Source organism: Microcaecilia unicolor, unplaced genomic scaffold (assembly GCF_901765095.1).
Source record: "Microcaecilia unicolor unplaced genomic scaffold, aMicUni1.1, whole genome shotgun sequence".
Lineage (NCBI taxonomy): Eukaryota > Metazoa > Chordata > Amphibia > Gymnophiona > Siphonopidae > Microcaecilia > Microcaecilia unicolor.
Window position 1 is genome coordinate 62,547 of NW_021963461.1, and position 24,216 is coordinate 86,762.

Below are 24,216 nucleotides of genomic sequence, written 5' to 3' on the forward strand. Positions count from 1 at the left end.
CTCAACATGTAATTAAACTCTGGAATTCGTTGTCAGAGAATGCAGTAAAAGCGGTTAGCTTTAGTCGGTTTTAAAAAAAAAGGTTTGGATGACTTCCTAAAGGAAAAGACCATAAACCATTATTAAAATGGACTTGGGGAAAACTTCACTGCTTATTTCAAGCAGCATAAAATGTATTGTAATTTTGGGCTCTTGCCAGGTACTTGTGACCTGGATTGGTGTCACGGAACCCAGGATGGAGAGCCCTTAGGCTGCAGCAGACAAGTCCTCTGGGGAGGCGTAGAGCAGAAGTGAACCAGGCACTGAATACAAACAGAATACCAAACATGGCCAATAGAGCAAGCAACAAGCCACCACCAGAAAAGAGAGATAGACCATTCAGGTGGGCCTCACTGCCAATCCGGAACCCACTCATACAGAGTCCAAGCATACGGGCCTCACAGCCGAACTGGAACCGAATCATATCAGAGGGAAGGGGAAAGAAACAGAACTCAATCTCTTGAGCAAGTACTACTCAAGCAGTGCACACACACTGCACTAAACAGAGCCACAAACAAGGGGTCAGAAGACCCTACACAGAGGCACTAAAAAACTGAAGGGGAAAAGACAACCCCACTTAGACTCACATGGAAAAAAACCATAAGTAAAAGATAAGAAAACCACACAGGAAGGCAGCACAGGACTGGGCTTAGAACCCCAGCTATAAATGAATAGTCCTAACCAAGTCAAACAGACATCACACAGAGAGATAGCTCAGGGTTGGGCTAGTAGTCACAGCAAACAGAAGAACCACCTACTCAAACAGAATCAAACAGAGAGAATGCACAGGACTGTGCTAGCAGACACAGCTAAACGGACCAACAGCCCATTCGTGCCACACAGAGAGACCGCTCAAGGCTGCACTGGTAGTCACAGCGAACAGAAAAAGCCATCCACTCAAAACACAACCAGAAACCTCACAGAGAGAGAACTCAAACAGAAAGCACACGGGGAACTCTCAAGACAAGGCCACACAAAGGAAACTCATGGCTATGCCATACAGAACTCAAGGAAAAGGGAAGCCAACTATAGGAATACACTCTAGGCAGTACCATACAGCACTCAGGGAAAAGGGAAGCCACTCATAAGAATACACTCTAGGCTATGCCACGCAGCACTCAAGGATAAAGGGGAGCCACTCATAAGAATACACTCTAGGCTATGCCACGCAGCACTCAAGGGTAAAGGGGAGCCACTCATAAGAATACACTCTAGGCTGTGCCACACAGCACTCAAGGGAAAAGGGAAGCCACACATAATACACAAGGCTGTGCCACAGAATAAAATAACAGACACTAGAGACAAAAGCAAGCAAACAAGGAAAGCTGCCTTTACATACACAAATCAGATAAGGAGCAAAGCTCATAAGAATCAGGAGACAGACCCAGCAGACTAAGCGTTAAAACATGCTAAAGGGAAGAACTGCTTCTAAAACACATCAGAAAGAAGCAGGGCTTACACTACAGTCAAAGGTTTAAAGCAAACAAAGGAAAAAACAACAATGTTCTTACCAGAAATTAGCCAGAAAAGGAAGGGAAAAGCAGGTAGAGACAGAGTACACCCAGCTGCACAGGAGTAAGGTAATCAGGGAAGCAGCTAGGCTGTGGAAGCAAAGTAATCAAGAAAAGCAGCTGGGCTGACAACAACCGGCTCTCTGAAAAGTGAAAGGTAACAAAGGAAACCACACAAGGAAACAAAACAGGTTTAAGCTAGAGAGCCTAGAAACAGACAAGTAATCCATACAGGTTTAAACCAGAACACACACAAAAACAGAAGAGGGCTTTGCTTGAAAGCAAACCTAACAGGAAGGTAATCCATACAGATTCAAACCAAAACCACTCACACAGGGATCAGGGCTGTGCCCAAAGACACAGATCAACAAGAAGACCAGTTCCCTCAGAATCAAACAACATTACAACAAGAAAAAGGAAAATAGACTTGTTGCAAAAGCAACGCAGAAGAGCCCCCTGGGTCCTTATAAAGGAGTAGGCTGATGATGTCACAAGTAGGAAATGAAGCAGAAGCAGGAAGACCAAGGCGAGACTTGGCTAACAGGAAGAACAACAGGGAAAAAAAGGCAAACTGGAGAGGTCACAGAGCTAGATACAGAGAAACAGTAGGTCTGAACATAAGGGCATGGCCACAACCGTGACACTGTCGGGAATAGGATGCTGGGCCTGATGGACCTTTGGTCTGTCCCAGTATGGCAATACTTACATACTTAAGATATCCAAATTCAATTCTGCTTCCTGCTGTAGTGGGAAGGGAACCTATGTCTTCATAAGGAGACTCAATTCACACAGGAGAAGGAGATGGATAGAAGGAAATTCCAGTACAGTACTCCTGCGTCTCTAAGAAGGATTTCAAAAGAAGAAACTCCAGATCTGGGTAGTCTTCTAGGGCACTGTGAGAGCGCCAAGCATGGCAAAGAGGAAGGGGAATAGAAGCACTACTGTGGAGTTCAGAATCTGTGCAGAGTAAGGTTCGTGGATTGAAACTGCATTCAACTGATACTGAATAAATGGCACTCTTTACAGGAGCCCTTAAAATGGTACCTGATCAAAATAGCCCGAACAAAAGGGTCCAAACACAAAATAGCCCTGACAAAAAAGTCCACAACAAATCAGCCCCTGTCAAAAGGGCCTCCCCCCCCCCCCCCCAAAAAAAAATAAAATACATCTGGGACTGGCCAAAGCAGCTTGTTGACGCTGCCGGCAGCCCACAAAAATGTTGATCACTGGGAAGGGGGGTAGGGCAAGAGAGATACCGGACCACGCAGGGCAGCCAGGAGGAAGAGGGAGACATGCATTTCCAGACCATGGGATGGGGAGGGAGAGAGATGCCAGAATTCAGGAAGTGCAGAGGGAAAGATGCTGCACTGGAGAGGGAGTTGAAGAGAGTGGGTAATAAAAGAGGAGAAGAGATGCTGGACCGCCAGAGACAGGGAGACAGCATTTTTACTATACTTCTTAGGAGATAATAATTCCCAAAGAGGGGGAAATTGGTCATTTCCTAGTTACCTTTATAAAAGTGGGAAATTTAGAGAATATTTAATAGCTAAATGGGAAGAATACAAACACTACAATGAAGGATCAGTACTAGAGGCGCCCATGTATTGGGAGGCAGCAAAGGCAGTCATCCGAGGGGAAATTATCAGCTATGTTAGCAATTACAAAAAACAACGTGATAGAGAATTATTGAGATTAGAAAAAGAACTTTTACGCTTGACTACTCGATATGGGCAGAACCCGGCTTCAAAGATACATAAAGAAATAATTTCAGTCCAAACAGAGATAAATGCACTGCTGCATGAGAGGGCAATAAAGTCCCAAAGTTATTATCGTTTCCAACTTTATAAACATGGGAACAAAAGTGGTAAATTCATGGCTAAACTGATTGCACCACAATCAACAGCAAGATACATAGGTGCTATTAAAGGCAAAGACGGAAAACTAATAAACAAGGATGAAGAAATCAATAAAGTTTTTCAGGTTTACTACCAACAGCTCTATAGCGCAGGGGAGAATCAGGGTTTACAGAATGATCTTTACTTGCAAAATATTGACACCCCTTTGCTGAGACAGACAGAACTCCAACAATTGAACGAACCCATAAGTTGTGATGAAATTATATGGGCAATTGGCCAAAGCAAATTGGGAAAGGCACCCGGACCTGATGGCTTAAAATCTGAATTTTATAAATTGTTAGGTGAAAATATAGCCCCCATATTAAATGAGGTATTTAATGAATGGGTGATGAAGGGGAAATTACCGGAAAATCTTAACTTGGCTCAAATTATAGTGCTGCCAAAGCCTAAGCGCGATGCGCAATATGTATCCTCCTACAGACCTATTTCACTTCTGAATTGTGAAGTCAAATTATTTGCAAAAATATTAGCCAAGAGACTAGGGACGGTACTACCAAATTTGACACATGAAGCACAGGTGGGGTTTGTGCAGGGTCGATCTGTAACTAAGAATTTGCGAAGTATTCTATTATCTTTGGAACATCTTAAAGGGTCTGCAGAAAGTGCTTTATTGGTCAGTTTTGATGCTGAAAAGGCATTTGACCGTGTGGAATGGCCTTTTTTATTTTCAGTTTTAAGTAGATATGGGTTTTCGGGATGGTTTGTACAAGCCATTAAAGCACTATATACCGCCCCTAGAGCACGGATCATGGTAAATGGAATGGTATCGGCAAATTTTGAGATCATGAGAGGGACACGCCAAGGATGTCCACTCTCCCCGTTACTATTTGCATTATACTTAGACCCGTTGATACGAGACATAATTTCAGTAAGATCCATTAGGGGAGTGGAGATTGGATCGATGACATTTAAAATTGCAGCATTTGCGGATGATTTGCTGGTAGCACTTACTGAACCAAAGGCATCACTTGCAGATCTTCTAGAAATAATTAAGGAATTTGGAGATCATTCAGGATTCAAATTAAATCTGGATAAGTCAGAAGCCCTGGCGATACCAGTTAATACCAAATCTCTTTGGGGAGCAGAATTCCCGCTGAGATGGGTAGAGGGTTCTTTTAGGTACCTGGGAATTTTGCTTGCTTCTCAGACAGGAGACATATACAGCCTAAATGTCAATAGATTGTTCAGTCAAACAGAACAACAGCTGGCAACCTGGAAGATGTTACCGGTGCCACTAATAGGTCGAATTTGTCTCATACGAATGGTAATATTACCCAGATGGCTATATGTATTACAAGTCCTGCCATTGAGATTGTTACAGAAAGATATCAAACGATTCTATCGAATGATAGGACAGTTCTGTTGGGCAAAGAGAAAGGCTAAACTGAAGTTGCAGTTGATGCTGGGGAACTGGCAGCAGAGTGGATTGGGATTGCCTAATCTACAATACTATAATCTGGCAAGCCTGTTGCGGTTAGTGAGAGATTGGATTTTTTCTGCAAACACACACACCCCGCTAGAATTAGAAAAGATATACTTTAGCCCTTACAATATGGTGACCTTGCTGCATCTCAATAATAAATCGGTGCCAAAGAAATTTAAGGGTAGTATAATACTGGCTCCTCTACAAGAGGCATGGAAATACTTGGGGACAAAACTGGGGGGACAGCCGAATATGACAGAATGGTTGACCATAAGGGGGAACCCGTTGTTTACGCCAGGATTGGAAAATCAGGTGTTTCGGAGGTGGGCAAGGAGAGGGCACACATGTCTAAAAACAATAATAGATTTAGAAGGGAAAATTAAACCTCTAAGTCAACTAATACCCACTGACGCTGCACACTGGGAGGACGTGTTTGGGTATGGTCAGATAAAACACTATATACAAACACTTAATGCAGAAGAGCTTAAGTTTCAATTGGGGGAGAAAATTAAACAGTTTTATGATGAAATATCAGAAGAAGCCCCCACAATTTCGCAGCTCCACAAACAATTGTGGACTTTGAGGTCAGATAAAGATTGGTCACAACTTCGCCGTAGGTGGGAAGCAGATACAAAAGTAGATTTATCTAATTGGGACATAGCAGCACACATACGGAACATCCCTAAACTGATTAATGGAGCAAACTATAGAGAATGTGCATTTAGAATAATACATAGAGCATACTTCACACAACGCCAGTTCTATAAAGTAGGAGGGATTGACACACCAATCTGTATGAAATGCACACTGGAGGAAAATTCGTTCTATCATGCATTTTGGGAATGCACAAAAATACAGCTTTTTTGGGAAAAGATACTGGCATTTATGAATTCAATCATTTCAAGTACTATAGTGGGCACTCCGGTGCAATTAATATTGGATTGCCCAAGAGCATTCAGTGGCCTTACGGCAGATGAAATATTGTTAAGTCGCAAATTATGTTTGGTAGCCAAAAAATGTATTTTGCAATGTTGGACTTCGGATAAACCCCCAGATTACTGGCAATGGCGAAATCAGGTGCATCTTTTAATGACATGGGAAGCAAGGAATGCAAAAGGCTCCTGTCGTGGGAAAAAATGCTTCCTTAAAGTTTGGGGGCCTATGTTGGATACCTTAACGCAGAGAGGTCGGAGTCTTGTACTCAATAAGCTTTGATAATATTATAGAATAATGGTACACTTACCTGAACTCATAAGCACAATTTAATTATTAATGAATAGCAGGGGGGAGAGGGTGGGGAGAGAAGAAGGAAGGGGAGAAGGAGAGGGGAATATAAAAGATGACTGTGATGTATATTTAACAAAACACCCCCTCCTTAAATGTACGTTTGGCTGTTAATGAGCATGTTTGGGAGGGTAGGCAAAGAGACCAGGGGAAGATGCATAAAACTATTGATGATGGAATTTATTGCTGTATACAAGTTAATATGCTGTATTACTTATAATGCTCAATAATAGAAGTATTGGCAATGTTAAAATGTTTATAATGTTGAATCATCAATAAAAACAGTTGAAATATACTATACTTCTTAGTTTAGTTAAAGGTTAGCTTGTTACAAGGGTTATTTTATTACAGGGGCTATTTTGACAAGGATCATCAGCGACGACACCTAGATCCCTTTCTTGGTCTGTGACTCCTAACGTGGAACCTTGCATGACGTAGCTATAATTCAGGTTCCACTTTCCCACATGCATCACTTTGCATTTGCTCACATTAAACGTCATCTGCCATTTCGACGCCCAGTCTCCCAGTCTCATAAGGTCCTCTTGTAATTTTTCACAATCCTCCTGTGATTTAACGACTTTGAATAACTTTGTGTCATCAGCAAATGTAATTACCTCACTAGTTACTCCCATCTCTAGGTCATTTATAAATATGTTAAAAAGCAGTGGTCCCAGCACACACCCCTGGGGAACCCCACTAACTACCGTCCTCCATTGAGAATACTGACCATTTAACCCTACTCTCTGTTTTCTATCTTTTAATCCACAATAGAACACTACCTCCTATCCCATGACTCTCCAATCTCCTCTGCAGTCTTTCATGAGGCACTTTGTCAAACGGCTTCTGAAAATCCAGATACACAATATCAACCGGCTCACCTTTATCCACATGTTTGTTCACCCCTTCAAAGAAATGTAGTAGATTGGTTAGGCAAGATTTCTCTTCACTAAATCCATGTTGACTTTGTCTCATTAATCCATGCTTTTGAATATGCTCTGTAATTTTGTTCTTTATAATAGTCTCTACCCTTTTGCCCGGCACCGGCATGTTCATAACTAGTTTTGCTCAGGGATAGCTGTTCTGAATAGTGCCACTGGTTGGTATCACCCACTTATGTGCTTGCTTGTCAACAGAAAAGTTTGTTTTCTTTCTCTCTTTACAGAATGTGATTCTCATTGCCTGGTAAGTCTGACCATATCCTAAATCTTATTATAAGGTTATCAGTGTGACTGCCCTGCCCTGTTGTACCCTTATCTTATGTGCTTACAAATCTGAACCTTTGTTTACACCTCATTATTTGATTTAGCATTTAACCCTCACCACAAAATCAATAGCGATCAGGTACCTGAAAGTCTGGCAACTGCATCGGCTGCAAAGACAGCTGTAGCCTCATGCCGTGTGTCAACAACACGGATTCCCAGCTTTTCACAAGCCACCAGAATAGGTGAGATATGGCCTCCCACAAGGGTGAACAGGAATCGGACTTTATGGGCTTGTAGTACCTCTGCCACAAGCTCACCACCATAGCGAGGGCTCTGTGCTTCTACCTGGAAAAAGAAAAGGAAAAAAAAAATCCAAACTCTGCACTTAGAGATTTTTTAAAAATTAAGGGGGACCAAAGCATTCTCCTCAAACACAATGACAAGCAAGTTTTCCACAAATCAAGATAGGCCTGCAGTGCTCTCTTCACCAGGTTAAAATTTAAGATAAGAAGAAAGGGGTGTGTGGGTGCTATTGGGGGGGAAAGGCTCTCTGGGGTAAATTATATTTATATGTGAATGTTAATACTAAGCTTGATTTTGATTTGTTTCTGCCTTTTTTTTTTTAACAAAAGAAGCATGCAAATGAATTAATGTAAACCAGTCCCCATGCAGTTTTTCTAATGCAACCTGCGAGTCATATTGGGTTTTTAAAACTGTATCTATTGCTTTCCTTGTGGATTAATTTTATTTTGGTATCTTGATTTTTTTTCCTGATGGGTTAATCTATTAATAAAAATAGAACAAAAAATTAGACTAATTTTTAAGACAATGCTAGTATAGTCAGGCAGAGGCACAGCTAGGACTGAATGGGCCCTGCGTAGAAAAATTAAGATGGGCCCCTATAATACCATATTGCCCAAGGCAGTGGAAGCAAGCAGCAGGTCCCCCTCAGAGCTCCAGTCATGGAGTGGAGGTGAGCTGTGAGGGTATCTCCGAGTGAGATGTCTGCAGTGGGAGAGTAGGGACTTGTATGTGTTAAGGGTGCTGTAGGGGTGTGATGTGTGGGATTGTGCGCATGTAGGGAGGAAAGTCAGTTGTAGATGTGATGTCTGGGGCAGTGGCATTGACAAAGGGCAGATGAGTGCAATTGTGTGCCAAGCGCAAAGAAGAAGGGTGTTGGTTGTATAGTGAAGGAGTGTTTGAGAGGGGTATTTGGTCTGATAAGAGCTTCTGTGACAGTGGGAATGTGGGTGGGGGTTCTAAGATAGGTCTGCAGGAAGGGTTCAGGGACTAATCCCTCCTTTCTCCACTTCCTCTGAGCAAAAAGCAGTTTCTGCCTTCCCTCCTCCCCCCCCCCCCCCCCCCCCACAATTATTTTCAGGGATCTCAGTCCAGAGGACTGAAGCCTAGAATTGTGATCCTAAATCACAATTGTTTTGCCCCATCCTCCAATAACATATATGTTATTTCTAATAGTGCTACTGGTGTGTGCAGTACTATAAAACATGCAGGTTAAATGCTTAAAGGAGACACTGGAACTGAACCAAGGTCCCCATGCCTGCAGCTGTTGTAACCACCAGCCTCTTTTACAGTTAGAGCTAAATTATTCCTGAGGAAATTCTGAGCAATATATTTTTAAACTCTATGATATTCTGCAGATTTGATTAAATCATGTAACACTGAAATTACTGTAATTTATAATTTGATACAGAAGAATTATTAACCTCTCTTCACCACATCACTCTCACCCTGCTGTTTCTACCCAATCCATCGCTCACACTGGGATCCCCTTTGACATGAACCTCTCTTGAGATTTCCCGGAGATCAATCCCCTGACCTCCAGCCTGCCTGCTTCACTCGACAACTTTTCAATTTTCTGTTCACCTCCAGCTTTCTCTCCCCTTCCCTAACCCTCTTTAACCCAGTTCTCTGACCCCTCCCCTAGGTTTGTTCTCCCTAGCAAGACTCCCAGCTTTCTTGTTATACAACCCCTCAAGGCTTCAGCCCCTCCCCAGCTATTTCTACCATCTCCTCCCCCCCTGCCCAAAGCATTGACTCTGAAATCTACTATCTTACTCCCTCTGCACCTTGTCTCTGATCTTTCCACCAGGCTCCAACAGACCTCCCTTGTTATGTTTGGTCTGTGCGACACTCATCCACTGCAACCTCTTCCCTTCCATACACAATTCATTCTTCAGCGCAAGAGGCCAACCATGCATATGCCACCTCCCTTCAGTCATGTGGGCCAAGCATGTTTTTGCAGTGTCCCTTCAGCCCGTGCAGCTGCCCATTCCCTTTATGATATGGGCAATAATCCTGCAGGTAAGCAGCAGAACCATTTCCATGTCCCCGTACTGAAATCTGAGAAAAAAATTCAGATTTCTGTGCAGCACAGGAATTCCCCCAAAACATAAGAGTAGCCATACTGGATCAGACCAATGGTCCATTTAGCCCAGTATCCTGTTTTCCAAACAGTGGCCAAGCCAAGTCACAAGTACCTGGCAGAAACCCAAATCCTGACAACACTCCATACTACAAATCCCAGAGCAAGCAGTTGCTTCCTATGTCTGTCTCAATAGCAGACTATAGACTTTTCCTCCAGGAATTTGGCCAAACCTTTTTTAAACCCAGATACACTAATCGCTGTTACCACCTCCTCTGCATGTTCCAGAGCTTAACTATTCGTTGAGTGAAAATATATTTCCTATTTGTTTTAAAGTATTTCCATGCAACTTCGAGTGTCCCCTAGTCTTTGTACTGTTGGAACGAGTAAAAAAATAAAATAAAAAAATGAAAATTTGATTTACTTCTATTCGTTCTACACCACTCAGGATTTTGTAGACCTCAATCATATCTCCCCTCATCTGTCTCTTTTCCAAGCTGAACAGCCCTAACCTCTTTAGCTATTCCTCATACGAGAGTTCCATCACGTTTATCATTTTAGTCGCTCTTCTTTGAACCTTTTCTAATTCCGCTAAATCTTTTTTGAGATACAGCGACTAGAACTAAATGCAATACTCAAGATGGAGCGATACCAAGGCATTATAGTATTTTCAGTCTTATTCACCATCCCTTTCCTAATAATTCCTACCATCCTGTTTGCTTTTTTGGCCACCGCCACACACTGAGCAGAAGATTTCAGCGTATTCTCTACAATGAAACTCAGATCTTTTTCATGAGCACTGACCCCCAAGGTGGACCCCAGCATCAGGTAACTGTGATTCTGTCCAATGTGTATCACCTTGCATTTGTGAACATTAAATTTCATCTGCCATCTGGATGCCCAGTCTTCCAATTTCCGAAGGTCTTCCTGCAATATTTCAAAGTCCTCATGTGTTTTAACAACCTTGAATAGTTTTGTATCATCTGCAAATCTGATCAACTTACTCATCATTCCAATTTCCATATCATTTATAAATATGTTAAATATTACTGGTCCCAGTACAGATCCCTGCGGCACTCCACTGTTCACTCTCCTCCATTGAGGGAAATGACCATTTAACCCCAGCATCTATTTTCTGTCCAATAGCCAATTACTAATCCACACCACAACCTTGCCGCCTATCCCATGACTCTTTAATTTTCTCAGGAGTCTCTCATGAAGACCTTTATCAAAAACTTTCTAACAATCTAGATAAACTACATCAACCGGCTCACCTGTATCCATATGTTTATTCATGCCTTCAAAGAAATGAAGCAAATTGGTGAGATAAGACTTCCCTCAACTGAACCCATGCTGACTCTGTCCCATTAAACTATGTTTGTCTATGTATTCTATAATTTTATTCTTTATAATAGTTTCCACTATTTTGCCCGGTACCAACGTCAGTCTTACCGGTCTATAATTTCCCGGATCACCTCTAGAACCCTTTTTAAAAATCAGTGTCACATTGGCCAGGTACTATGGACAATTTTACCGACAAGTTACATATTACTAACAGCAGATCAGCAATTTCATGCTCAAGTTCTTTCAGTACCCTTGGATGTATGCCATTCGGTCCAGGTGATTTACTACTCTTTAATTTGTCAATTTGGCTCAGTACATCTTCCAGGCTTACCAAGATTTCTTTCAATTCCTCTGCATCATCACCCTAGAAAACCGTTTCCGGTACAGGCAGATCTCTTAAATCTTCTTCCATAAAGACACAAGCAAAGAATTCATTCAGTTTCTCCACTTTGGCCTTGCCCTCCCTGAACGCCCCTTTTGCTCCTTTGTGATTCAACAGTCCCACGGATTCCTTCACAGGCTTTCTGCTTCTGATGTACCTGAAAAAGTTGTTACTGTGAGTTTTAGCCTTTGCGGCAAGTTTCTCTTCATATTATCCTTTAGTTTTCTTTATTAATGCTTTGCATCTGACTTCGCGGTGCTTGTGTTGCTTTTTATTTTCTTCGTTTGGGTCCTTTTTCCATTCTTTGAAGGACAATCTTTGGGCTGTAATGGCCTCTTTTACTTCACCTTTTAACCATGCTAGCTAACATTTTCTCTTCTTTCCACCTTTGCAAGTACGTGGAATGCATCTGGACTGGGCTTCCAAGATGGTATTTTTGAATAACGTCCACGCCTGGTTTAGTGTCCTAACTTTTGCAACCGATCCTTTTAGTTCCTTTTTAACCATTTTCCTCATTTTATTATAGTCACCCTTTCGAAAATTAAATGAAGCTAGATTTCTTTTGCGAGTTCATCCTAGATAGTAGCTCAAACTTGATCATCTTATGATCACTGTTTCCCAAGGGACCCAACATTGCCACCTCTCGCACTATACCCTGCATGCCACCAAAGGACCAGATCCAAAATGGCTCCTCCTCTCGTCAGTTCCTGGACCAGCTGCTCCAGGAAGCAGTAGTTTATTACATCTAGAAATTGTAACTTCCTGGCACTCCCTGATGTAACATTTATCCAGTCAATACTGGGGTAAATGAAATCACCCATTATTATAGCATTGCCCAATTTGCCAGCTTTCCTAATCACTGTAAACATTTCTTCATCTGTCTGTTCGTTCTGTCCCAGCGGACGGAAGTACAGCCCTACAAGAATACTCCTTCCCTTCACAAATAGAATTTCTATCCATAATGATTCCACGCTGCTATCTGTTATGTGAAATGTTTATTTTATTTGACTCAATTTCCTCTTTAACATATAGCACAACCCCTCCCTCTAATTTGATCCTATCATTGCGATACAATTTGTACCCTGTTAACACAGTATCCCACTGATTGTCCTCTTTCCACCAAGTCTCTGAGATGCCCATTAGAGTTCATTTAGTGCTATATATTCTAACTCTCCCATCTTATTTTTTTAGGCTTCTAGCATTTGTATACAGGCACTTCAAATTGTATTTTTGACTTTGATCTACAAGCTGCTTAGAAGTTGAAGGGGATAATGCAAATCCTTTATCCTGCTCTCTCGTTAAGCATACCTGGCTTACTTTAAGCATTGTGTAAACCTCTCTACTGGGATTCACTAAATAGTGAAGATACTTTACCTGTAGCAGGTATTCTCTGAGGACAGCAGGCTTCACATTCTTACAAGTGGGTCGACGATCCGCGTCGCCCGGGATTCGGTATGTTAGCCAGCATAGAAAAAAGTTTGAGAGCCTTCTGGAGGACGAGCCACATCCCACCGCATATGCACGGAGCACCTTCCCACCCGCAGCACATCTGCTTCACTTCAGTTTAATACAATATGTGATAAGGAAGAGGCTGTCCTACCCTGGTTAGGCCCCTAGAGGGCGCAGATCCCCTAAAAATGTCCAGGGAGAAGGGCTAGGTGAGTTGCTGAAGGGCTGGGTGAGTCACAAAAGGGAGCCAGTAAGGGGGATGGATAGCAGGAGGTCGCTAGGACCGGGGAGAGTCCTGGGGATAGAAACAGGTGCAGCAGGTTATGGGCTGGGTCCTGTTTGGCTATTAACCATTTTAATACCCCACCTGAGTTGTGAGGGGGGGGAGAGAGAGCCAGCAGCTGCAGAGGAAGACTGGTAGCTGAGGCAGGAGGATCCCCAGGAGGAGTACTGGCTGTGCCCTTTTGGACTGGTGGTAGAACTGAGTGTTCAAAGAGGTACTGTGTGTCCCAGATGAGAAGGCTGTGTCTAGAACAGTGAAGAGGTACTGTGTGTCTCAGGAGAAAAGACTGTGTGTCTGGAAAAGGCTGTGTCTAGAACAGTGAAGAGGTACTGTGTGTCCCAGGAGAAGAGACTGTGTGTCTAGAGCTGGGTGCTACAAGGAGGGACTGTGTGTCCAGGGACTGAGTTAGTACTGAGCCCAACTGCTTGTGTGAGAGGGCTCAGGGGGAAGAAATCCATGGATATTGAACTGTGCAAGAAGAAATGTTTAAAAGGGAAGATTGCACTGAGTAGGAAGAAATGAAAGTGTTTTAAGCTAAAAGAAGTGTGCCCCAGGGGCTGGAATAAAGTTGTGTATGAAAATAGCCTGATTGGTGAAACCTATGTTTGCTTTTTGAGAAGCAGGTCACCCTGAGCAGAAAAGGGTGGTAGATTAATTTGCATAAATCTGCATACTGAGAACCAGCTCACCCTGAGTGAAAGAGGGACCTGGGATTCTGAGGTGGGAGCTTCCTCATCCCAGTAGCTTCATCTTTACAAATAGCATAAAATTAAAACAAATTACGAAGAAACAACTCCAAAGGGAGGTTGGCAAGATTGTGAGAATGTGAAGCCTTTGCTTTCTCAAAGGACAAGCATGCTTCCAATTCTCACAAGTGGGGAATCTCTAGCAATCAAGGCTCACCCAAAACAACAATGGCAAGGACTAAACGCAGATTAACCTGAAACAAAACGCAACTAGATGAAGATGGAGCCTGGAACAGAATAAAATGGGCTTAGGAGGGTGGAGTTGGATTCTAGACCCCAAACAGATTCTGCAACACTTAATGCCCAAACCGAATGTCGCATCGGGTATCCTGCTCAAGGCAGTAGTGAGATGTGAATGTGTGGACTAAAGACCACATCGCAGCCTTACAAATCTCTTCAATGGGGGCCAACTTTAAGTGGGCCACTGACACAGCCATGGCTCTAACATTATGAGCAGTGACATGGCCCTCTAAAGTCAGCCCATCTTGGGCATAAGCGAAGGAAATGCAATCTGCTAGCCAATTTGAAATGGTGCATTTACCAATGGCAACTCCCCTCCTGTTGGGATCAAAAGAAACAAACAACTGGGCGGACTATCTGAAGGGCTTCATCCACTCCATGTAAAAGGCCAATACTCTCTTGCGGTCCAAGGTGTGCAAGCTGCTTTCGCCAGGATGGGCATGAGGTTGTGAAAAGAATGCTGGCAAGACAATCGACTGGTTCAGATGGAACTCCAACACTGCCTTCTAAGGAACTTCTAAGGGTGCGTGTTAAGAACTACTCTATTGTGATGAAACTTAGAGTAAGGTGCATCCACTACTAAGTATTGAAGCTCACTAACCCTATGAGCTAAACTAATAGCCACCAAGAAAATGACCTTCCAGGTCAAGTACTTCAGATGGCAGGAATTCAGTGGCTCAAAAGGAGCTTTCATCAGGTAGGTGAGAAAGACGTTGAGATCACGTGACACTGGTGGAGGTCTGACAGGCGGCTTTGACAAAAGCAAACCTCTCAAGAAGCGAGCTAAAGGCTGTCCAGAAATAGGCTTACCTTCTACACGTTGATGATAAGCACTAATTGCACTAAGGTGAACCCTTATAAAGTTGGTCTTGAGACCAGACTCTGATGTGTAGAAGGTATTCAAGCAGGGTCTGTGTAGGACAAGAAAAGGAATTTATGGTCTTACCTCATCCATTTAAAAGAGTAGCATCTCTTAGTGGAATCTTTCCTGGAAGCCAGCAAGACCTGAGAGACACCCTCCGAAAGACCCAAGGAAAAGAATTCTAAACTCTCAACATCCAGGCCGTGACAGCCAGAGACTGGAGGTTAGGATGCAGAAACGACCCCTCGTTCTGTGTGATGAGGGTCAGAAAACACTCCAATCTACACGGTTCTTCAGAGGACAATTCCAGAAGAAGAGGGAACCATATCTGCTGCAGCCAGAACAGCAGGATCAGAATCACGGTTGTGCGGTCTTGCTTGAGTTTCAACCATGTCTTTCCCAGTAGAGGTATGGGAGGATATTTGTTCAAAAAAATGTACAAAAAAACTCCCCCATAAAAAACCGACATCTAAACTTCACCAGATAGAAGCTTAATGGAACTTTTCAAATTTGTTTATTCTAATTTACACCCTAATCATTGTATATTTATCTTGTCCTGTTATCATTATGTTTTATTTTTTTATCTAGTTACCCACTTCTCATTATACATAATTTTTTATGCATCGTAACTGCTATAATGCTGTAATTGTTATTCTATTAATAGGATTGCCATGATATTCTCATGCACCTTGTTATCAATATTCTGATTTCTTTATCCCATCAATGTGATTGTTGTTTTATATTGTAAGCCACATTGAGCCTGCAAATAGGTGAGAAAATGTGGGATATAAATGCAGCAAATAAATAAATAAAATAAATACGAATACAGAAGGCCTGTCCCCCAATGAAGAAGGAAGGTATCAAACACTAGTCTGTCATGAGCCTGAAGCCTGGAACATAACTGAGGGACCTTCTGAGGGACCTTGTGATTGAGTTGAGTGGCATAAAGATCCATTGAGGGGGTGCCCCACGCTCGGAAGATCTTGCAGGCAATGTCCATGTTCAGACACCACTAGTGAGGTTGCATTATCCTGCTCAGTCCGTCACGCAGGCCACTGTTTACGCCTCCCAGGTAAGTGGCCTGGATAAACTTGCTGTGACGGTATGCCTAGAGCCACATCCGTACGGCTTCCTGACAGAGGGCGAGATCCGATGCCACCCTGCTTGTTGGTGTAATACATCACAACCTGATTGGACAGTCGGTCTCTGAAAGCCTTTAGAGCATTCCAGATCGCTCGGAGATCCAGGAGATTGATCTGGAGGGACCAAGCTACTTGGGTGTGAAGCCCATCTACGTGAGCTCCACAGCCTAGGAGAGATGCATCAGTCGTCAGCACATTTTGTGGCTCAGGAATTTGGAATGGTAGTCTCAAAGTCAGACTGGACCAAATTGTCCACCATTGAAGAGAGCGTACAAGCTCCAGGGACACTCAGATGACATCTTCCAGACCTTCCATGGCTTGACACCACTGAGAAGCCAGGGTCCATTGAGCAGATCTCATGTGAAGACATGCCATAGGTGTAACGTATACTATGGAAGCCACGTGGCCCAACAATCTCAATATCTACCGTGCTGTGACCTGCTGCGATGTCTGAACCTTGGACGCAAGAGAGAGAAGGTTGTCCGCACGCGCCTCTGGGAGGAAGGCTTGGACTTTCTTCATATTGAGCAGGGCTCCTATGAACTCCAATTGTTGAACAGGATGGAGATGGGACGTAGTTCCAGCTCCTGAATAGTCATCCACATGGACTCCCAAGCACCATCCTCCAAGGTGCTCTTCACCAGCTAATCGTCGAGATAAGGGAACACATGTACTCCCAGCCTGCGTAGTGACGCTGCAACTACCGCTAGGCATTTTGTAAAAACCCTGGGAGTTGATGCAAGGCCAAAGGGCAGTACTGAAAATGATTTGTTCCCAGCTGAATTCGAAGATACTTCCTGTGAGCTGGAAGCATTGGGATATGAGTGTATGCATCTAAGTCCAGAGAGCATAGCCAAACATTTTCCTGAATCATGGGAAGTAAGGTGCCAGGGAAACCATCCTGAACTTTTCTCGGAACAGGAATTTTTTCAGAGCCCTTAGGTGTAGGATGCATGGCCGCTAAGAGGGGGGGACAGGGGGGACAAAAGTCCCTGGGCCCGGGCCTCCGGGGGGCTTAGGCAGACGTCTGCACATTAAGACCTTAGTATAAGTGATCGGTGGGGAACTGTTCCCCTAAGAGTTATTTATTATACCTACAGTGTCTCACTCGTAACAGAAATAGGCAGAGAATGAGAAATATTAATTCCCTCTTTGGAAGTAATTCCTCCAACTAAAGAAAGTATACCAGGTTGAAGAGGTAGAGTACATTCCTTTGATGTGATCCACTGAAGCATATTTTATACTCTTATGATAATATGTAAAGTCTGCATGCCCATGGAATTGTTTGCCATGGGATACATGTACCAAGTAATGCTGAAACTCTTCATTCCCACCCTGCACCCTAATCAAGCTTCTTAGGTGATCAGATCATTTTACCTTATGATACAGTTGGTATATCACCCCAAGCCGGGAAGCCATTCTAAATAGCCAAAGACAAATGGGTCCTCCAACCAGAGCTCCCAAGAAGGGAAGATAATCACCAAGCTCCATGAGCAAAGTTCACACTGCCTGAAACAAAAGAAATATATATACTGTTAGAATTCAAATCACTCTGACAGCCATAAATATTGACAGCCCCAGGCCCCACACTAAGAGACCAGCAGGGAAAGGCCACGTCCTGGGGTGCTTGAACTGCCTGGGAAAAAGTTTTGGAAGCACATGTGCTTTGCTGCACACCTCGAAAGCGAAGTCATTTTGAATTATTATTTCCATTATGTCCCAAGGATCAGTCCAGACAAATGAGTTGTGACCATCCGCCAGCATGCGGAGAGAGCTCTAATGAGCTGTGCCTCATAAGTTCCTGCCCTTAGCAACCAAGCCAGCCGTGTCTTACATCAACGGACAAGGAGGAACAAAGTGTGTCTAGCCCAGGAGGCGAGTCTTCTTTTTCAGTGGGCAGAATTGAACATTTCTATGACTTCAGCATCTCGCATAGCTGGTTCACTGAACTCACAAGCGGATTTCCTCAGCAGAGTGTCTCTGGACCCAAGGGAATGGCGACTGTCAAAGACTGCATTTCCCCTCATTTCCACACAGTGGGGTCTTCCGGTTCTGCACCTCATGGCATCCAAACTCAATGCACAAGTACACAGGTTCGACAGCCGCTTCAGGGAGAAAAAGACTCCCTAGAAATGGATGCAATGGTACAGCCTTGGCCATTGGACAGCCTCCTTTACATGTTTCCCCCGTGGCCTCTTGTGGGAAGGACGTTGCACAGGATTGTGCATCAACCCGGGAAGCTCATTCTTGTAGCTCCAGACTGGCCCAGACGTCCTTGGTATGCAGACCTTATCCATTTTCAAACTGCTCCTCAGAAGACTCTTCCTCCACGGACAGGCCTTATCCGAGGAGCAATTTTGAAAATGGATAACTATTCCTCCACGGATGGGCTTATTGCAGCAAGGTCCAGTACTAATGGAGGATCCCTCCCGCTTTGGTCTTACAGCCTGGCTCGAGGGGGCACGATTCAGGAAGAAGGTTTATGCAGATGATGTTATTACTACCTTGCTGCAAGCCCGAAAGCTTCTTATGGTAGAGTGTGGAGAACTTTTGAGAGCCTGTCTGCACAGAATAGTGTTTCTCCATTTTGTGAATCCTTGTCTCAAATGTTATCCTTCCTTCAGAAGGGATTCAAAAACGGCTTGGCTCTCAATTCGCTCAAGATTCAGGTGGCAGCGTTAGCATGTCATAGAGGCAAGATACAGAATGCCTCAAGGAAGTCACTCATCTGCATCCCTCTCTCCACAAAATCTGTCTTGATTGTTACATTTGTACCCCGCACTTTCCCACTCATGGCAGGCTCAATGCGGCTTATATGGGGCAATGGAAGGTTAAGTGACTTGATCAGGAAACACAGAAGGCAAAAGTAGAGACTAATAGACGATTCACCACTGGAGACGTGAGTCCAACAGTCTTTATTATATCAAAGATAACGACCCGACACAGGCCGTGTTTTGACGCTAAAAAAGCGTCTGCATCAGGGGTAGGGTATGATACATACCTGTAGCAGTTGTTCTCCGAGGACAGCAGGCTGATTGTTCTCACGACTGGGGGGTGACGTCCGCGGCAGCCCCCACCAACCGGAAAGAAGCTTCGCGGGACGGTCGGCACGCAGGGCACGCCCACCGCGCATGCGCGGCCGTCTTCCCGCCCGTGCGCGACCGCTCCCGCCAGTTGAATGACTAGCAAAAGATGAAACACACAACTCCAAAGGGGAGGAGGGAGGGTAGGTGAGAACAATCAGCCTGCTGTCCTCGGAGAACAACTGCTACAGGTATGTATCATACCCTTTCTCCGAGGACAAGCAGGCTGCTTGTTCTCACGACTGGGGTATCCCTAGCTCTCAGGCTCACTCAAAACAAGAACCCAGGTCAATTGAACCTCGCAACGGCGAGGGTACAACAGAAAATTGACCTACGAAGAACAACTAACTGAGAGTGCAGCCTGACCAGAATAAATTCGGGTCCTGGAGGGTGGAGTTGGATTTACACCCCAAACAGATTCTGCAGCACCGACTGCCCGAACCGACTGTCGCGTCGGGTATCCTGCTGGAGGCAGTAATGTGATGTGAATGTGTGGACAGATGACCACGTCGCAGCCTTGCAGATCTCTTCAATAGTGGCTGACTTCAAGTGGGCCACCGACGCTGCCATGGCTCTGACACTATGAGCCGTGACATGACCCTCAAGAGTCAGCCCAGCCTGGGCGTAAGTGAAGGAAATGCAATCTGCCAGCCAATTGGATATGGTGCGTTTCCCGACAGCGAACCCTAGCCTGTTAGGGTCGAAAGAAACAAACAATTGGGCGGACTGTCTGTTGGGCTGTGTCCGCTCCAAGTAGAAGGCCAATGCTCTCTTGCAGTCCAATGTGTGCAACTGACGTTCAGCAGGGCGGGTATGCGGCCTGGGGAAGAATGTTGGCAAGACAATTGACTGGTTAAGATGGAACTCCGACACCACCTTCGGCAGGAACTTTGGGTGGGTGCGGAGCACTACTCTGTTGTGATGAAATTTGGTATATGGAGCATGGGCTACCAGGGCTTGAAGCTCACTGACCCTACGAGCTGAAGTAACCGCCACCAAGAAAATGACCTTCCAGGTCAAGTACCTCAGATGGCAGGTATTCAGTGGCTCAAAAGGAGGTTTCATCAGCTGGGTGAGGACGACGTTGAGATCCCATGACACAGTAGGAGGCTTGATAGGGGGCTTTGACAAAAGCAAGCCTCTCATGAATCGAACGACTAAAGGCTCTCCAGAGATGGCTTTACCTTCCACACGATAATGGTAAGCACTAATCGCACTAAGGTGATTCCTTACTGAGTTGGTCTTGAGGCCAGACTCCGATAAGTGCAGAAGGTATTCAAGCAGGTTCTGTGCAGGGCAAGAACGAGGTTCTAGGGCCTTGCTCTCACACCACACGACAAACCTCCTCCACTTGAAAAAGTAACTCTTTTTAGTGGAATCCTTCCTAGAGGCAAGCAAGACCCGGGAGACACCCTCAGACAGACCCAACGCAGTGAAGTCTACGCCCTCAACATCCAGGCCGTGAGAGCCAGAGACTGAAGGTTGGGGTGCAGCAACGCTCCGTCGTTCTGCGAAATGAGAGTCGGAAAACACTCCAATCGCCACGGTTCTTCGGAGGACAACTCCAGAAGAAGAGGGAACCAGATCTGACGGGCCCAAAAGGGCGCTATCAGAATCATGGTGCCGTGGTCTTGCTTGAGCTTCAGTAAGGTCTTCCCCACCAAAGGTATGGGAGGATAAGCATACAGGAGGCCGGTCCCCCAATGGAGGAGAAAGGCATCCGACGCTAGCCTGCCGTGTGCCTGAAGTCTGGAACAGAACAGGGGCAGCTTGTGGTTGGTCTGAGAGGCGAAAAGGTCCACCGAGGGGGTGCCCCACGCTCGGAAGATCTTGCGTTCCACTCTGGCATGGAGCGACCACTCGTGCGGTTGCATGACTCTGCTCAGTCTGTCGGCCAGACTGTTGTTTACGCCTGCCAGGTACGTGGCTTGGAGGAGCATGCCGAACCGACACGCCCAACGCCACATCCCGACGGCCTCCTGGCACAGGGGGCGAGATCCGGTGCCCCCCTGCTTGTTGACGTAATACATTGCAACCTGATTGTCTGTCCGAATTTGGATAATTTGGCAGGACAGCCGATCTCTGAAAGCCTTCAGTGCGTTCCAGATCGCTCGGAGCTCCAGGAGGTTGATCTGCAGATCCTTTTCCTGGAGGGACCACAGACCCTGAGTGTGAAGCCCATCGACATGGGCTCCCCACCCCAGGCGAGATGCATCCGTCGTCAGCACTTTCGTGGGCTGCGGAATTTGGAATGGACGTCCCAGGGTCAAATTGGTCCGAATGGTCCACCAGAGCAGTGAAGTGCGGCAACTGGTGGAGAGGCGGATGACATCTTCTAGATTCCCGGTGGCTTGGAACCACTGGGAAGCTAGGGTCCATTGAGCAGATCTCATGTGAAGACGAGCCATGGGAGTCACATGAACTGTGGAGGCCATATGACCCAGAAGTCTCAACATCTGCCGAGCTGTGACCTGCTGAGACGCTCTGGTCTGCGAGGCCAGGGCCAAGAGATTGGTGGCCCTCGCTTCGGGAAGGTAGGCCTGAGCCGTCTGGGAATTCAGCAGCGCTCCTATGAATTCCAGAGATTGAGTTGGCTGGAGATGGGACTTTGGGTAATTTATCACAAACCCCAGCAGCTCCAGAAGTTGAATAGTGCACTGCATGGACCGGAGGGCTCCTGCCTCCGAGGTGTTCTTGACCAGCCAATCGTCGAGATATGGGAACACGTGCACTCCCAGCTTGCGTAGGTAGGCCGCTACCACCACGAGGCACTTGGTAAACACCCGTGGGGCAGAGGCGAGCCCAAATGGCAGCACACAATACTGAAAGTGGCGTGCGCCCAGGCGGAATCTGAGATACTGTCTGTGAGCTGGCAGTATCGGTATGTGAGTATATGCGTCCTTTAAATCCAGGGAACATAGCCAATCGTTTTTCTGAATCATTGGCAGAAGGGTGCCCAAGGAAAGCATCCTGAACTTTTCTTTGACCAGGAATTTGTTCAGGCCTCTCAGGTCTAGGATGGGACGCATCCCCCCTGTTTTCTTTTCCACAAGGAAGTACCTGGAATAGAATCCCTGCCCTTCCTGCCCGGGTGGTACGGGCTCGACCGCATTGGCGCTGAGAAGGGCGGAGAGTTCCTCTGCAAGTACCTGCTTGTGATGGGAGCTGAAAGACTGAGCTCCCGGAGGACAATTTGGAGGCAGGGAGGCCAAATTCAGGGCGTATCCGCACCGCACTATTTGGAGAACCCACTGGTCGGAGGTTATGAGAGGCCACCTTTGGTGAAAAAACTTTAACCTCCCTCCGACCGGCAGATCGTCCGGTACGGACACTTTGAGGGCGGCTATGTTCCCGTGGATCCAGTCAAAAGCCCGTCCCCGGCTTTTGCTGTGGAGGCGCAGGGGGCTGCTTAGGCGCACGCTGTTGACGAGAACGAGCGCGCTGGGGCTGTCCCTGTGCCTGACGAGGCCTTCGGGCCGGCTGGTTGTACCTACGCTTCGCAAAAGAATAGGGTGCAGCCTGCCGGGCCCGGGAAAAACGTCCACCTGTGGAGGTGGATGCTGAAGGCGCCCGGTGGGAGAGCTTGTCGAGAGCGGTTTCCCGCTGATGCAGTTGGTCCACCATCTGCTCGACCTTCTCACCGAAAATGTTATCCCCCCGGCAAGGGACGTCGGCCAGTCTCTGCTGGGTGCGGTTGTCCAGGTCAGAGGCACGCAGCCATGAGAGCCTGCGCATCACTATACCTTGGGCCGCAGCACGAGATGCCACGTCACAGGTGTCAAAAATACCCCTGGACAGGAACTTTCTGCACGCCTTCAGCTGCCTGACCACCTCCTGATAAGGCCTGGACTGCTCCGGCGGGAGCTTATCGACCAGGTCCGCCAGCTGTTGCACATTGGTCCGCATGTGGATGCTCATATAGAGCAGGTATGACTGGATGCGGGTCACGAGCATGGAGGATTGGTAGGCCTTCCTCCCAAACGAGTCCAGAGTGCGAGCCTCCCGCCCCGGGGGCGCCGAGGCGGTATCCCTCGAACTCCGTGCCCTCTTGAGAGCAGAATCCACGAACGCCGAGTCATGGGGCAATTGGGGCCGCATGAGCTCCGGGTCAGAGTGGATCCTGTACTGGGACTCTGCTTTCTTGGGAATGGTGGGGTTAGTTAATGGTCGCACCCAGTTCCGAAGCAGCGTCTCCTTCAGGACATTGTGCAGCGGCACCGTGGAGGACTCTCTAGGTGGTGATGGATAGTCGAGGACCTCGAGCATCTCGGCCCTCGGCTCTTCCACAGAGACCACGGGGAAGGGAATGCTGATAGACATATCCCGCACAAAGGAGGCAAAGGAGAGACTCTCAGGAGGTGAGAGCTTCCTCTCCGGTGAAGGTGTGGGGTCCGAGGGAAGGCCCGTAGACTCCTCTGAGGAGAAATATCTAGGGTCCTCCTCTTCCCCCCACGAGTCCTCATCCTCAGTATCGGACATTAGCTCGTATAGCTGAGTCCGGTACCGGGCCCGGCTCGACGTCGAGGCACCAAGGCCTCGGTGTCGTCGAGTGGTGGCCTCCCGCGCCGGCGGGGACGGAGCTCCCTCCATCGACGTCGACGGGGACTCCACCTGCGTGGCGGTCGAGACCGGCACCGCAAGCGGCGGCGGTGTCGACGGCCCCGGCGCCGGGCTAGAGCTCGCCGGCGCCACAGTCATCGGCGCCGGGGGCGCAAGCACCCCCGACGCCGGCACAGCCTGGCGCATCAGCCCTTCCAGGATCCCCGGAAGGATGGCTCTGAGGCACTCGTCCAGGCCCGCTGCCGGGAGAGGCGGTGGGGCCGGTAAGGGTGTCGGTGCCGGAAGCTGCTGGGAGCCAGGAGACGGCACCGAGGTGCCGGAACCCCGACGCGTCGGTACCTCCACGACCGACGGAGACCTCTCCTCT

At 46.4% G+C, this 24,216-nt stretch overlaps 1 protein-coding gene across 1 annotated transcript in view; it reads right to left on the bottom strand.

Annotated features, from left to right (window-relative positions):
* Positions 1-24,216, bottom strand: part of LOC115459337 (acetolactate synthase-like protein) — a gene marked incomplete at its 3' end in the record, with an annotated part of 86,447 nt that overhangs the window by 55,651 nt on the left and 6,580 nt on the right. The window contains exons 2-3 of the mRNA XM_030189179.1: positions 17,584-17,715; positions 7,519-7,720 (exon numbers count right to left, since the gene is read on the bottom strand). Of these exons, the coding sequence (XP_030045039.1) occupies positions 7,519-7,720; positions 17,584-17,697 (316 nt within the window). The remainder of the gene's footprint in view (positions 1-7,518; positions 7,721-17,583; positions 17,716-24,216) is intronic.